Source organism: Aquila chrysaetos, chromosome 18 (genome assembly GCF_900496995.4).
Source record: "Aquila chrysaetos chrysaetos chromosome 18, bAquChr1.4, whole genome shotgun sequence".
Lineage (NCBI taxonomy): Eukaryota > Metazoa > Chordata > Aves > Accipitriformes > Accipitridae > Aquila > Aquila chrysaetos.
Window position 1 is genome coordinate 3804335 of NC_044021.1, and position 16573 is coordinate 3820907.

The window sequence follows — 16573 nt, forward strand, 5'->3', positions numbered from 1 at the left end:
ACCACAGGCATTTGAGATGTTACTCAGCTTTATCAATTTGGGCGACCGCTAAATTGCCTACTTTGCCACTCTCTCCTCAACCTTACCCGCACGCAGTCTTATTCTGGCAGTTTAACACGAGGAGCACGACCGCGCTGGGATGCGCCTTAACCAAGCGCCCAACTGCGCTTCCCATCGCGAGCTGTTCGCTCACTCTATGTTAACTGGGCCGGTCCACGACACAAAATATTTCGAAGGGTCCCTGCGATCACCGAAGGAAAAAACCAGCAACGAACCAGACCGCGGCGTGACGCACCGTTTCGATGCCGTTTAAAGGCACTTTTCTGAAAAATTTGCCTACCCCCCCCCCCCCGCTTCGAGCGGTAACTGCCTCTCCTTCCACACCACGGGCACAGGAGCTCTTACCGAGCACGACCCCTCCGAGTGACGACATGACTGGCGGTGACCTCACACCGAAGCCTCCGGGGCACGCGCCGCTTGCCACCTCCCGCCGCGTGGGGCGCGGCGCGCCCCGCCCCCGCGCTGGCTGGCTGACTGACTGACTGACTGACTGACGGGATTTTTTTAGGACCCCCCCGCCGCCCAGCTCGACCTCCGCGCACCGGCGAGCCGGCAGCTGGGCTGCCCCGCAGCAGCTGCGTGCGAGGGCGGATGTCAGTCGGAAGCGGTTTAAAAAAAAAACAAACAAAAAAACCCCAATAATAATAATAATAAACCAATAACCCCCAGGCCGCCGCCGCCGCCGCCGCCGCGAGGGACCCCCGCCCGCCCGGCGGAGCCCCCCAGCCAATGGGGAGCGGGCTCGGCGGGAGCGCTGACGTCCTGCACGGCCCCGCCCCGTCCCGACCGGTGCCGGACGCAGCCGGAGACACCCGAGCTCCCCCCCCGCCCCGCCCCGCCTCCTCCGCCCTTGTTACTCGGGCGGGGACTCGCTTCCTTTCCCGGCTCCCTCTTCCCGCCCTCCTCCTCCTCCTCCTCCTCCCAGTCAAGATGGAGGACGGCCGTTGCTGCGGCCACCGGCACCCCCGCGGCTAGCTCAGCTGCTGCTCCTCCGGCTCTCTCCCTCACAAAAAAAAAAAAAAAACCAAACCCCAAAATCAAAACCCCGAGGGAAAAAAAAAACCTGAAAGGAAAAAAAAAAAAAGGCTGGAAACGTTCCTTCTTTCTCCGCCCATCGGCTGCTGGCCCTCCCCATGGCGTCGTCGTCGTCGTCGCCCTCCTCCTCCTCCTCCTTCTCCTCCTCCTCCTCCTCCTCCTCCTCCTCCTCCTCCCGCGATTGTCTGCGCTCCGGCTGCCGCCCGCCCGCCCGCCCTGACTCCCTGCATGCACACGCCGCCTCCTAGGTGGCTGCGGGGGGTGGGCGCTCCCGGAGCTGCCATTCCGCACATACCTTCATGTCCCTGCGCTCGCTGTGGCCGCCCGCCGCCGCCGCCCCGCATCGGCTCGCCCGCTCCGGCTGCCGCCCTAACGGCCGCTCCCGCCCGGAGGTGAAGCCGGGAGCCGCGGTGGGGTTGGCGGTGGGTCTCGCCCGGAGGAGCAGCCGTCGCCACACGCAGCAGCAGCAGCAGCAGCCATGAGCAGCGCCGCGACCGCCACCTCCGCCGCAGCCGCCGCCGCCGCCGCCACCACGGCCGGCAGCGGGGCGGGGGAAGGGGCCGAGGAGGCGGCCAAGGACTCGGCGGACATCGCGGCGTTCTTCCGATCCGGTGAGTGCGGCCGCGTAGCCGGGGAAAGGGAGGAAGGGGCAGCGGCGAGGCCGCGGCTGGAGGTGGCGGCGAGAGGCGGAGGGAAGCCACGGCTTCCTACCGGCCCTGGGAAGAGGGGGCGAGGGGCAGCCGGCTTTTGTCAGGTGGCCCCGGGGAAGCCTCTCGCCCTCCCTTCGCCGGCGGGGCCGCCTCGGCAGCGCCCGTCCGTCCGGGGCGCCGCCGCCGCGCTTCCTCGGGGAGGCGGCGGTGAGGGGCCCGGGCCGGCCTGGCCGGGCGGCAGCGGCGGGGCGGGGGGGGGGAGAAAGCGGAGCCCCCTCATCCCATGCCGGGTGTGGGGAGGCAGCGGGGCGTCGTTTGGGGCCCAGCAACTTGCGGGCGGGACGCCACCCTTGCCGGCAAAGACGAGGCGTGAAAACGGGTGCGGCGGGCGGCCCGGCCCGGCCCGGCCGCGGGGGCTGGGTGCTGCCCCGAGGCGGTGTCGCCGGTGACAGGTGCGACTCTCCCTCCGATGCCGGCCCCGTAACGGGCGTGTTACCGGGGCCCGGCGGCACCACCTGGCGCCGGGCGGACCCGGTGTGTCCCGTGTTTCCCTCCCCCCCGAGAATGTCCCTCCGGGGGTCCGGGCAGCTCTCGGTGTCGGAGGGCCGGGGAGGGTGAGCGGGGGCAGGGGAGCGGCGCGCCGCAGGGCTGCGCTGGCCGGGTCCCCCCTCCCGGGGCGGGGGGGGAGGCAGGGATGACACCGCTGCAAAAGGCAACCCGCCTCCGGTCGCGCTCCGCCGGTGCCGGGCTGCTGGGTGGCGGCCGAGGGCAGGGTTGAAGGCGGGTGTTTATAGCGGGAAGGGAAAGAAATAAGACAAAAAGCGAAGCCCACGTTAAAGGGGTGCTGAGGGGGGGGCCGGGCGGTAGCGGCTGCCGGGCTGGGAAGCCGGGCTCGGTGCGGAGGATCGGGAGGGGAAGGTGTGTGTGTGGGGGGAGCCTGTTGACAGGCTGCCGGGATAAAAAAAAAAAAAAAAATAAATAAAATAAAAAAAAAAAATATGGAGGCCGCCTTCTCCCTCGGTGTTTACTCTCGGCACGCAACCGGGCGGGGAGGGCGGCTGTCCCCGCCACCGAGACGTTGTCCCCCGGGGAATGGCGGCGGGGACGGAGGGGCGGGCAGGACTGCCCGGGCCGCACGAACCGCCGGCGGCGGGGACGGAGCCCTGCCGGCAGCCTGGGCGGCGGCGGCGGCCGAGCCTCCCTCCGGTGCCGGCTGCCCTCCCCCGAGCGGCGGCGGCTCCTCCCCGTCCTCCCCTGCGCTCCCCTCCGCCGGCGGCTCCGCGTCCCCCCCCCCCTCCCCGGGCACCCCCGGCCATCTCTCCCGGGCGGGGCGGCAGGGCAGGGCTGGGCACTTGCTCCGTTCGGATGCCTAAAAAGGAGCGGCGAGCGAGGAAAATGCAGACTCACCGCTGGAAAGATGAGGGGGATTGCCGATTTCGTGTGTGGGGAAAAAAAAATAAATAAAAAAATCCAAACAAAAAAACAACAAACCAACAACAACGGTGGCAGTAGTAATAATAACAATAAGAGCTGCGTTGATTGGGTTTTTAAGGGAAGTCTGTGAGGGAAGTGGGAAACGGCGTAATCGGTGCTGCTCGCGGTCAGTGCTTGCTGTTGAACGTGTTTGATTTAATGAGGGTGAAGGAGGAGGTGTGATTTGCAGCAGGCATCCCTGAAGCAGGGTTCAGAGCTGCGTTTGCTTGGACAGACGGTCCAAACAGGGGGCTGCGTCCCCTCTGAAGGGCCTGATGCTCCCTCGGCAACCTGTTTCACATGGCAGCAATGAGTGCGAAACTCCTTGTTGAGTCAGGATGCTGGCCTTGGTGGGTTTCGTTGTGGAAGGACTGAGCTTTGTCGTTCTCGGGGGGGGGGGAATCCCGTTGAAAGCAAAATGACAGATTACAACAGGAGACTTACAGTCTGCCTAGCGTAGTTACAAATGGGTACATGTGTAGTAATCTTGCAGTTTTGGAAGACCCGGCTAGCTGTATTAATAGTCAACTTCCACATCTGTGTGTGGGTAGAGGGATGACACAGAATTGATAAGCTCCTAAGTGGTGCAGTGAAGACTTCTGATACTGATAACTTCTGATAACGGGGAAGTTACGCTGAGCTTAGACTTGCAGCAACCGAAAATCTTAAAGCAGTAGAAGGACATGTCAAATGCTTATCGAAAAACTCTTAGAGCATATTTAACAACTGGCATTCTCATTTCCGTATTTACATGTGGAGGTTATCAGGTTCAGCCTGGGCTGTGACATATGCTGGAAAATGTTCTGGCATCTCTCGTGGGTGTTTGGTATTGGGCAGAGCTCTTCAAATTCTGCCTCTGTGCATGATCCACTCTTTTATAAGGAAAGGGTCTATTAAGAGATCTCCCGTGCTTCCCTTTGTTTGAACAGGAGGCACAGGTTTTTTCAGTGAAACACAATGGACGCAGCGATCAATGAACAAGCAAAAAACTTCGTTTGGTGTACGTGGGAGCAGACAAAATATTTTTCTCTTTACAGTATTTACAATGACAAATGCTTCCTTTTTCCTGTCACTTGCAGAGAATGTCAGCAAAGCTGTAGCTGTTACTTAAAAGAGAAAATGAGTAAAAATGTTACAATGTTTTCCAGGAAGAAAAAAAAAAAAACCAACAAAAAACCCGCCTAAACAATCAGTTCTAATCTTAGGTTAGTTAAATTGGTCAGTTGAGCTGCTGGTGGGGTTATTGGCTTTCCTCCTGTCCTTTTGTAAGACTAAGCCTCAAGTAGAATTAAAGTAGCCTAAAGAATGGAGTTTCATTATTTGGAAGATGTTTTGTTAGGGTATTGAACAGCAGCTAGGTTCACATCACTTGAAATGTGTACGTTTCCAGTTTTCACTTTGGTTATGTAAATGTTAGCTCACTCAGAGTTGTTGTGGAAATAAGTTGCAATTGAAATGTGAAGAAAGCAGCTGAACTGGAAGTGAGGTAGTAGTATGAAAACATTCAAGATTATGTGTCTTGAATTTAAATGAGGAATCCCTTTATTGGAATTGGAAGAAATTGAGGCAGCTTACTTTGTTATCTATTTGGTATCTAAATCTCATTATTTAGAGTTGAAAAGACAAGAACACCTTGTTAGATCTGTCACCTTCTTTGTGGCAGGATTAAGAGTAAAACTGCTAAGAAGCAGAGTAGAGTGCCAAGCGGGGTGATTACGTTTTGATGGAGAAAACACAGTGGTTGTAGGAAGTGCCTTTCTGTCCTGTCTGTAAATTGGAGATTAGAGATGACTGTGTAAACTGACAGAAGGGGTATGGTTTTTGAGCTGAAGATATATAGACAAGCATCCCTTTTTTTTCTTACTAAAAAGTGCACTGGTGTGACTGGAAAGGACTAATAAAATCTCTTAGAATGATGGAAAAACAGACGATTGCTGTATGAAAACCCAGTGGCGCAGAGTGTAAGTGGCTGAGGGGTGTTAATACATGTGTTAAGTACACAAGATCTATTCTGTATGAAAAGGTATTAAAAGTTTTCGAAATGTATTCCAAGTTTCAACTTAAAAGCCTATGTATTCGGAAGGGCCAAAAGCAGCTAATGAGTAAAGTTGAATTTGAGGGACTACCATCAAGTCATGGCTTACAGGGCAGTAACCATATGTAGGTTTTGTTTGGTTGTTTTTGTTGCTTAAATCTTCATATCTTCATTTTTGCAGCTTTGCTGTCCTCAATACTTTGGGAAGGGGACTGTCAACTGACATCTTTAGGATGCAAGAATAAGGGCTGTCTGTTGAGTTTAAATCATGCTATGATGACAGCGTCCTCAAAACCAAAGAATTTTTGCTAGTTGAAGCTAATGAATTTTAGTTTTGAGCATAGAGAGCAAAACTTTTTTCATCTAAGTGAAAGAGGTCTTGATTGTTCATTTTGCAATTAAACTTACCTTTCTGGGATGCTGGAGAAATCTGTAAATGCAAAAGGATGCAGAGAAAAAGGCTTGTAAGTGCTTCAGTCAGCTCCTGGCTAGACAGTGTAGCAAGTGCCTTTATAAATGACTCTGATAAGTCTTAGTGGAAAAAAAAACACCAGGCCAAGTTATCGACTGATAACTCTTCACAGTTTTGTGATGGAAGTGGATGTAGTTATTTCCTGTAAGATACAACCAGTATGAGTGGCTTCTGCAAACTCTGCGGTAGCTTCATTCATGTATGAACAAACGATATAGTTTTCAAAGCCATTGAGGAGATCGTGCTGTCACCACCTGTTTATGAGAACACTTGCTACATTTCCAGAAGGAGCACAATTTACATACTGAGCGAGGGTCAGGGACCTTTTGGAGAGACAGAAGTGTTTGAAAAACAAAGGAAAACCAAGAGGCCCCGGAAGCCTTGTCACTAGGGTAAATAACTACCCAAGCTTTGCCAGGTCAAATCAGAATATAACTGTTAATCGTACCCATCATTTGATCTGGGAAAACAAAAAGGTGGAGGATTTTCCATCTAAAACCAAATCTACGCAGGTGGCAGCAGTCCTTTCGCAGGAGGAGGAGTAAGTCTGTAAGAAGAACGTGGGTTTGGAGGAGAAGGGTGTCCCGAGTTCAGCGTGCCGCCTCTCCAGAGGTGAAGTCGGGGAACAGGCTGGTAGCCAGAATAGCTTTGAATAGCACCGGGTTCTAACATTGTACGCTTACTCTTTCCTGCTTGTGTACGTGCTTCTTAATGTAAACTTAATGATAAGAGAATTTAAAACTTTGTTTTGACATATATTTAGGTACCAAAACATCCACGTGAGTATTTTAGGAAAATGGGATGCTGAAATCTATTGTGATTATGGACATGTAGTTGAAGACTTCTGCAAGTGCTAATGACTTGAGACTTGGATCAGTCTGGGTTCAACCACATCTGCCTATAGCAGCCTAGGCTGATAATTGCTTGAGTAGCTGAGACCATATAGGAAGTATTAATGAGTATTGTGAAAAGACGATTGATTTTTTTTTTTCCCCTCTTAAATAACGATCGTGTGGTTTGCTTAGTTTTCATGAACATCACTTACCAAATAATACTGTAGAGATAAAACCCAAAAGATTTATTCAAAAATTTGCTACTTCAAGTTTACAGGGAGGATCTATGTTCTACTTCTTCCTGGTCATATTGTTTTGTATACTGTTGCCTTCCCTGCTTTACATTGGTGTCCTGTGTGGTATCGGCTGGGGAAGTTGACTGCCTGTAGTAGACAACATTAAAAATGCTACTGTAGAAGAGAAAGTCTCCTAGGAAGAGGGGAAGAAAAGAGGGAGGCAGGGGAAAGATTACATGGAAAAGAAGCAGCAAGCATACTATTAAAAGGCAGCAATTTTTTTCATAAATACTATTAATAAAAACCACTAGCTTTTAGATCATGGGCAAAATAGCTTTCATCTTAGGCATCAAATATGAAAAACAAGCCCAATTTTCAGCTTAAATCCATGAAGCAGAAAACACAATGTGTAAAGTTAAGATGGTGCCTTTCTAAGAAGGTTGATCCGTCTCCTGCTGATGTGTAGTAGCTAACTTACAGAGAAGGTAGTCACAGCTGTGGTTGTGTGGCTTACTTGGTGTGGCAGTTGGAATAGCTACAGTGTAGTGACAGATGTCTAACAAAAAAAATAATCTAATAGTGAAGCCAAAAGCAAAGTGTTGGCAGGCAGCACTGGTGGTAGCCCACATGATATCTCCATGCTGTCCTCTGCAAGTATTGATTCTTGGTCCTGTGGCTGTCAGGAGCTGAGGTGTGTTTGAGGGTTTTAAGAAGTGGTGAGCATGCAGAGAATGTAAAGTATGAAACAAGTTGGCCATTCTTTCATGCAGCTTAGAGTGACAACAACATTTGTATTTAAAAAAAAAAAAACAACCAACAAAAAACCAAACCAAAAACCACAACAAAAAACTTTTAAGTGTTGTGTTGGCTCTTCAAGAATCTGTTACTTTGTCTGTTCAGTTGCTTTAGTCAGTGAGAAGGTTGCAGCAGTATTCCTGTCATTAGTACTGGTTGACCTGGGCTGAAAAAGAAGTGGGTCCTCTTGTGAAGATTTGAATCCAGTTCCAGCAGTATCCATTTCAATAAGATGGTTAAGGGGTGGGGCGCGGAAAGGATGTTTTGACAAATGATTGTCTCTAATGACAATTAGAGAAATGTCACAACTTGATATTTGCTGATGTGCAGTATGAAAAACAAAAATATCAACAGAAACAATGAAGTTACAACGGAGAAGTTACTCTGGGAATAGTGTTGTTGGATTGACATTTCCTGGAACAATGAAGACGAGGACAGCGTGCTTCAGTGTGAAATGCAGCAGCTGTTGTGCAACTTGCCTTAGTGTGGAACAGCTAAACTTCTCTGGGTATAACGAAGGATAGCAAAAGTTAGAGGTTAGGGTGTGTTTGAAGAAATTGGAGGCAGAGGTCATGAATATTCCTAAGAGGGGACAGAGAATTACTTGCAACATCTGTGATAGCTGACAGTTGATAAACTAAATGTGCATTTGGAGTGGAAGGTAAATGGGAGTTGGAGAAAAGCCAGGCCCATTCTTGAGAGGAGTACGTTTGAGCTGGCATGAAGTGCTGATGTGCTCAGAAAGGAGCTGACAGAAGTAGGAAGAGACTTGGTGCAGCTGAGGCTTTCATTAATGGGAGAACTTGGTCACCGTGTAGACAAGGTGGGTAGTAAATGTTTCTTAAAGAAGTGGTTTCTCGCTAATTAAACATGTCCCACAGCAACATAGCAGAAATGAACCAGGAATGACATTTCAGCCTGAAATATTACGCGGCTTCCAAAAGCTTTTCCATGTAAAATGACCATCTAGGTAAATAAAATCAGAACAAAGACTGGAAAGACTTACTCTACCCCAATATAAAGAGAAAATAATAAAGTTGATCTACTCTTTTTAAATTAAAAATTTAAAAAAAAATTTAGTGTCAACAAATGGGCCTGTTTAGATTCAGACTATTAGGTCAGTTTATTAATAGGGTGAAACTGCACTGTGATTTTGGTCTGCAGCTTGAAGAAGGAGGCTAGATCACCGAAATAGCTGTTTGTGGTCAGCAAAAGTGTTAAAACAGGAAAGACACATTGAAACTTCGGAAATGCACTGGTGGTTGAGGGATAGTCTTCTAGAAGTGGGTGATGATTTTAATGAGAACAAAGGACACTAATTTTTCTGATTGATGTTAGTGAGAACCAAGTCTAATCTTTAAAAAAAATGAAAAATGCTACTGGGTCAAATAAGAAAAAAAATATTGAAGGTCATAGCAGGCTATTTTAAATCTAGTGACTAAAATGGTTGCATCTACTTGGTTGTTCTCATAAAGAAATTTGCTCGATTTGGAGAAGGATCTTTGTTTAACTTAACATTTTTCTTGGTGCAGCGAAATCAGAAAGTAGACTACTGGTGAAGTAATGCTGATGATCTGCAAAGCTGAGTCATATTCCTTCAGGAAGGATACTGCTGTTTTGAGAAAACAGATCACTTACCCAGTACTGAGGAGGAGGAGGAACTGAAATGACAAGGAACAGCTCAAGTGCTTTTAGCAGTAGACACTACAATACATTAAAGCATCCGATTTTCACCCTCTAGAGTTGGTTGTTATATTGATATACAAAGAGGAGGGTCATAAATGGGCTGCGTCCACAAAGTTTCACCAGTCTGAGTGACAAGGCTTTGCTTTAAAGATACAAAGTCCTTTCCAGCGGCTTCTCTGCCAAATAGCTGCTCTAACTCAGCTGAAACTGGAGCTGTTGATCCAGCCTCTTGTACTTGCACAGAGGAGAAGATAGTCTAATTGTCTTTGTGCATTTGTTTAAAAAATAGGGTTGTTTTCCAAGGTTGTTGAGTGGAGTCTTCTCAAATCATTTAGTCAAATTTGTTTCATCTCCTGTGTCACTGTTACTGCCATGCATAAGTGGCAATAGCACTTGTTAATAAAAACCACTCCAAATATGTAACAGGTTTTCCTATAGAGCAGTGCTGAACTGTGCAGGTATCTTGCAGGTACTTTGAATGTGATGTTTTGTAACCTGGACCTAACTGCAGAACTGAAATCAGTATTACTGTTTTGTAATTGTGGTGGTTTTTTTCTTAGGAGGAGAAAGGAACTTTTTTTACAGGGAGATGAGAAAATTCCTTAAGTTTTTTGTCTCTCAGGGCCTAATGATAAGGAAGCAAGATGTAAATGATGGAAAGTGTAGGCTTTCAGCAGTCAAAATATGCCGGTAATTTGCTTTGTTTGGTATGTTTTATAATATAGTATTTTAACAGGGTGCTCGGATAATTCCTACGAATCTGTGTAAGAGTCCCGTTAATGTTATTGGCTTGTATAAGAGTCGGAACACGAGGCTGAGATTCAGAAAGTTTTGTTTTACCAGTGTGCATGGGGATATATGTGTGCATGTATACACTGTCAAACTAAATATTCTGCGTAGCTTAGAAAACTGAGTTTGCATGATAAATCTTTTTAACAAAAAGTTGGAGAAAGTATTCTGGGCGGCAGACGCTGAACGGGGCTATTGTGAGTAATCCTGATGCATCCTAGTTGTCTGTGAAACTACCCTGAGCTTAATTACTCGTGTTTCCTTGTAGTCTTAGTGCATGTATGAGCAGTAATAGTTGTTTGTGAAGTGTCTGTGGACTGTGTAAACAACCAGTAGTGATTTTTGTGGTTAGCTTCATACGTAACTGTTAAGCAATTAGAGGCTGAGGGTCTGGGGTCATAGCGAAGTGAGATTTCGTAAGTGCTAAAAATGAACAGGGAAATCTACTGCAGCCAGTAGGGCTCACAAGCAGATGTTAAATACCTACTTGTTTTTATGTAGTCTGTACCTCACTTCTTGCATAAAACAGTGAATTAAAATGCAAAACCTCTAGATTTTAAACTGAATTCCTGCATTTTTGTGCATCAGTGAAACCTGCAGCCTTGTAAGATACTTTGTCAAGGCATTTGGTCAGAGGCTTTTCACTACGCTTTGTGATGGTCGCATAGGTGGTAAATACCTTTGAGGCCATCAAACGATGAGAAATGTTATTGCTGAGATTTTTTGAAAAAAGAAAAGTCTCAAACGTTGAAGTCTTGGGTACTGCTTGTTTTCAGAGCCCAAGAAGATGTTAAATGTTGGGATGAAATGAGGTGACATCTCGTAAAACTTGGCCCAGATAATAAAGGGAGGACGCATCAAGAACAGCAGGAGAATACATCAAGAGCATCCCAAGAAGTGAGTTAGGATAAATGGAGTGCTTAAATAGTAAATATCACTTGGCTAACCTCTTATGCTACGCAATGGACTTTGCTGTACTCATTGTGTAGACTTGTCTGTACACTATTGGATATAATTTTCTACCAGCATCAAGATAGTAAGTCCTTCACTTTCCGAATGTTTATCATGCCACTAACTTTTGGACATGTTGGGTTATGCAGCATTGAGTGCCAAGATGATATCGTTTCCTGAGATCATAAAAATGCTCCACCCTCTTCTAAAAATTTAGGCTAAGGTTGAAATGTCTTGGCCTTTCGTAATCCTTCTAGAATTAGAGGAGTAGATACCTGCAGCTGAAGGCACAGAAAAAAGGTAGAAAGAAAGCTGTCAGCAAATCCAGGTGAACTGAAATATAAGTTGACTGGATTGTCCTATTCTACGCAAAAGCTGATAGTACGTAGTGCAGTGAAGATCAGAGTTAAGTAGATGTCAAACCCCATCTTTAGAGGCCTCCTTCTGTCTGTTACTGTAGGGAAATAAAATAGGATATGATTTCTCTGCTAAAGAAACTGAACAGCCATGATTTTTGTTTTTTTTTTTTTTTTTTTTAAATAAAGCTTTACTCTCTAAGCTATTATCCCTGTCTTCATTTATTTATTTGCTTTATTGATGTTAGTTAGCAAGTCCATTTTGGTGGCATATTGGACATCAGGTTGCTCCTAAAAGAATGGAAATGGGACAGTTAGAGCAGTAGCTTATGCTCTTGCTTTGCACCCCTTAAAGTCACACTTTGTATGCCTCAAGTACTTGTTTTCTGCAGTTAAAGACAGTTGTTAAACTTGAACTTGCTATGGCTTGTGGAGCGCAAAGAGGAAATCAGTGCTGTGCATTGCTTAACTGAGGGGATTATGCGAGCCAGGCTTCTGTAAGGGCAACAAAGGCAAGCCAAACTAAAATTTATTAGGACAGTGGCACCTTTTCAGATGGAACGATGAGGTCAGCTGTAATGGCTTATCTAGTAACTTGATTGGCTTGTTAATGCTTTATATGAAGTAAATAAAAACTAAGAGACCAGCTTCTCCAAACGTAGTGGAAGGCGGTCTTTGGAAGGAAAACAAGGACACTCACTTGACTGAATTTCTTGCCTTGGTGGCTGAGCAGAAAGTTACAAACCTGGACTTTGTTTCTATTCACATTGTGGGAAAATTCTACTGTTGGTCTACTGAATTATCAAGGCAGCAAAGCCAAGTCAAGCCTGCTTATAGGTAAGTGATAAAATATGGTTTGGCTACCAGTGATCCTTGCAGAGGATAGCCATGACATGCTGTTAACCTGTCAGTGCAGAAAGAACAATATCTTTTTGTAGTATGGTGCAAGGACTGGAGTCAAATTTGCCTATTCTTAACACAGAACAAGGGTACAACTCAGCCAACAATAACCACTCAGCGTGTGTGTGTGTTAACTTCTTTTTTTAAGCTTGGAATCAGATGCATCCTTCCCTAGCCAAAGGGAAACATTTGAGAAGCTGTGACGCATTTACACAGATGAAGGAAGGAAATGTCCAAAAGAGTCAAAAGCTAAAAATAGATCAGTTTACTGAGTTGAACTCTGGGTGGGAATTGAAGAACTAAATATAAATCTAAATTTGAACCTTTGTGACTTACATAACTGAGTAGTGTAACCCTTTCTGGGTTTTTTTTGTGTGTTAGACTTTATAGTGGACAGCTTCAGGTGAAGACTTGTGTCAAGCCTTGTGAGGTGGCTTTGCGGTGCCTTAAATAGACAACACTGAGAAGTCTGACCATCTCTTGATGTTTATTGTTATAGCACAGTTTAAATCGCTGGAAAAGTGGATTGTGGGTTGGAGTTTTTTTTGTGTGTTTATTTCGAAGAGCTTCTCTGTGGAAATGGTTAGCTCCTGACTACTGAACAGAAGTTTTAAGCCAGTAGCTATTCAAACCAGTATCTGTGAGGTTAAAAAAAGAGGAGTATTTTTTTTTTTCCCCAGCTTCTTCAAGAAGCAGTAAATTTGACTCTGTCTGACCCATACGTAAAAACCGGTGATAACCTGAGCATTTAAGAATTGATGTTTGGTTGTCCAAAATGGTTTGCTTTCTGCCCTGCCACAAACCCCAGTTTGGAAACTATCAGCTTTCCTTTGTGGTAAAGAAAAAAATAAGCTTGTTGGACTGTTTAAAATTTGTGTAATGGAAGAGAATATTGGAAAAACTCTTCATTTGCAAGAGTGTTCTAGATTACTGTCCTTAGATGATGACAGTAGTGCCATGAAAATCAAGATAAGCAACTTTCTTTCTCCCTGGAGCAACACTATATGTTTTTGGGGGAACTGGGAGCAACCCACACAATACCGCTAGCTAAAAACTGGCCTTTTCCAGTCTGGTGAAGCGGGGCCAGTGCAAGTGAATCCCTGTGGTTTAGCATTTGCTGGCTGCCAGTGACAATCAGTTCTTTCATGATGCCATACCTGGTTCCAAGCTTTGCATTGGAGAGGTGAAATACATTCAGTTAATGCTTTGACTTTGTCAGAAAAACAAATGTTACATTAAAATAGATGTATTTACAAATATAGTCCATGTAATAGGAAATGATGGGTAAAAATGGTAGCATTGATTAGATTAACTTCAAAGAGTAACTGTCTCCCCCTCCACTCCCCAAGATGGGAGGGTTAGTTTTTATATATAATACCTTCCCTTTTCTTACTATATGGTCTGCTGTAGAATGTTTGCTTGGCAGATGTATAAATAGTTGTGCTCTTGTTTGCTTTTTGTTTTTGTTTGGTTTTCCAGAGGAGCCTGAGAATGTTTTTGCAAGGTTGTTTTGAAACAAATTTGGTGTCTTTGATTACAAAAATAGTATTTGTTCCAAGCAGCAATTTATCTGTTAAAGTGATGAACAGTTTGTAGCAAAATGACCTGACTACCGACAGTCTTGGGTATATACCAATATGCCAATTTAAACCTTGTATTTATGGAATATATTGTTATATAGCAAAGCGTGAGAACTACTATTTTTAAAGTCTCATTTTTCTAGAATATGCTTTTGAAGTGGATTCATCCATGTTGCTGTCCGCACTGTGTTAACCCACTGTTAGAAAGTTAAAGCTGTAAAAACCTTTTGAAGAGACCAATTGGTTAAGCTGGGCAGCTACTTAATCTGTGATGTTTCTGCTTGTAGGCAAGTTCATGACGTAGAATCTGAGCAGGACGTGATTGCAGTTCATGTCCACTGAGGCAACAGGAGTGGGTTCAAAGAGCAAGAAGGTGCTGCTCTCCAAAATGCAGTAGGTGGCCTCTAGGCAGTGAAAAGGAAGTGGCAGAGCCCTGCATTTGAGTGTGGGAAGGTAAGGATGGATATACCTTGGTACTAAGGCAGAGCACTTAATGGGCAGCCTTTAAGTTGTCTGGGCTGCCTAAGCTTGCTTCCCTTCTGTGCATATGCTGCAGCTTTTCTATGTGTTGGTACAGCAGAGAATAAGAGGAAGGTTATTTTGTGGTCTTCAGCAACCAACATAGTGTCCTAAGCTTTAATTTGTGTCTTTGTGGAGTGTTTTCAGTACTTGGGCTAAGAATCTCACTCCCACTTGCCTCCTTTGCTAATACTTTGTGTTCTGGCTCTTGTTCCAGCTACAGAGCCTCAGAGGTGGGGTACAAAACTGGCTGGTTTGGGTTCTCCTAGTTTAATGAGACTTGCCTAACCACAGGAGAGATGAGTGTTAGAGGGAGGATAGCCATCTTTTTCCAGAGTGGCTTTTTACTCTCTTAATTGTTGTCCTTACTTGTGTGATCCCTCTTTTGTTCCTTTTCCTCCATAAATAAGACAGAGGTTCAACAGACAATAAGCTCAATCACTAGGCATCAGTGTTCATCTCCACAGGAGGTCCATTATGTGTACAGAGATAAGTAGGGGGTCCTATGGAAAAGCACTGCATAGTTTGAGTGTTACAGCATGCTTGCTACACTGACAAATGAGGGTTGCACAGGCAGCCTTAATGCTGCATTACCTAGTTTTTGAGTGCTTTTTGTGGCAGCTTCAATCAAGCCTGGTCCTAGCTCAATTAAGTCATTGTTTAGCGTTTATGTACAGTTTTCATTAAATGCCTTAGTGGGTGACAGGAGATGACATTGGTTTTACCAGACTGCACTGGATTACTATGTTACATCAGAGCTATTTTGGGAGTAGAAATGCATTAATTCACTATATAATATTAAGTAAGACGGATGTGTAAGCTGTTTTATTACATAGATATGTTGAGGAAAGCATCTCTTCAAACAGAAATTAAGTACTTTACTTGGAGGGTGGGGTTTTTTTTGTTTTTGTTTTTTTTTTTTTGAACAAACAACCCAAGTACACTCTACTGTTAAATTTCTTAGGGTTTGATTTGTGTCACTTGAGCAACATGTTAGTTCTGACATGCTAGTAAAAAGTCAATGAAACGATGTAAAAATTGTCAAATATCAAGGAGGAAAAAAGAACCAAATGCTAAATTAGCCTTTCATAAGCTTATATATAACTAAGATCTAATAGACAAAGTGTGTTCAGGTGAGGGAAGCTTTCCACAGCATAAGAGGCTGGGTTTCACGTGAAAACCTCCCATGGAAGAGTAGAAGACACTAAAGGACTTAATTGGAAATACATATTGATAAGTGACCTAAGTTACTACACTTTTTTTTTTGCCAGCTATGTGGACTGTATTCAGCACACAACTGGTAAAATTGCTGCTTTAATAAGAAGCTTTCTGAACTGAGCTGTCATGTAACCTCTGAGGAAGGACCCAAATGGAGATGAAGGGGTGCCTCTCCTCAGGATAGGAAAGAATGATGTTGCTGTCTAAAAAACCACATTCCTCCTGTTTTGTGGAGTAGAAATTGGCTGAATATATGAAATAACTGTATCCATAGTAAGTTAAATCTCTTAATGCAATGAAATGGATGCCTTCTTGAAAGGTGACTGGGAAGACAGCTAATTATCAGAGACAAAATAAGCCCGTAGCTCTGTAGTGGAGTCCTATGTCAAAGGTGACAAACATCTGGAAATGTTAGAGTTATATTTAAAACTTCAATATTCATTGGTTTCCAGGTCCTCTTGGAGATTGGTTCTCTTAGCTTTCGAACAGCGCACAGCATAAGGGCAGTATTACCATCCACATTAAAACCAAGAATTAATTAATGCTATTTAAGTGGTTCATTTCTTATCCAAGCATCCATTCCTTTTGAAGAAAATTTGAGAATAAGGCCGGGATACAAGTCAAAATTTGTATTTCTGTTGTTCTGTTGCTATCGTGGGGAAAGTGAGGGAGAAGTGAGCAAAACAGTTGCTCACACAGGGGATCAGTTGAGCAATTTCTAACCAGTGAGGCAGGACTTCTGTCTGAATTGTTGAGCGTGTGGTAGTTGAAGTAGAGCTCTGGAGAATAAGCTCTGCTGTCCTTATATTGGGTCTGCACAAATATATTGAAGTTTAGCACTGATGTGAGATGTAGCCTTTGAGAAGGCAGCGATACTTGGCCTAGGGGCAGGCAGGAGCATATCTAAGATGATGAAGGATGGGAGAGAAAATTGAGGAAGGAGAAGATAACTGACAGAATTCAGGGTGAGGGTCAGTTTGCTTAT

The 16573-nt window shown here is 45.3% G+C and overlaps 1 protein-coding gene across 4 annotated transcripts in view; it reads left to right on the forward strand.

The window, feature by feature from the left end:
• Positions 1-1321: 1321 nt before the first annotated feature.
• TRIO (trio Rho guanine nucleotide exchange factor) overlaps positions 1322-16573 on the forward strand; it is a 257834-nt gene continuing 242582 nt past the window's right edge. The window contains exon 1 of one of the 4 annotated variants that reach the window (XM_030041606.2): positions 1322-1706. In XM_030041606.2, the coding sequence (XP_029897466.1) occupies positions 1574-1706 (133 nt within the window). In that variant the 5' untranslated portion in view covers positions 1322-1573. The remainder of the gene's footprint in view (positions 1707-16573) is intronic. The other 3 variants (XM_030041605.2, XM_030041604.2, XM_030041600.2) reach the window with 3 other exon arrangements.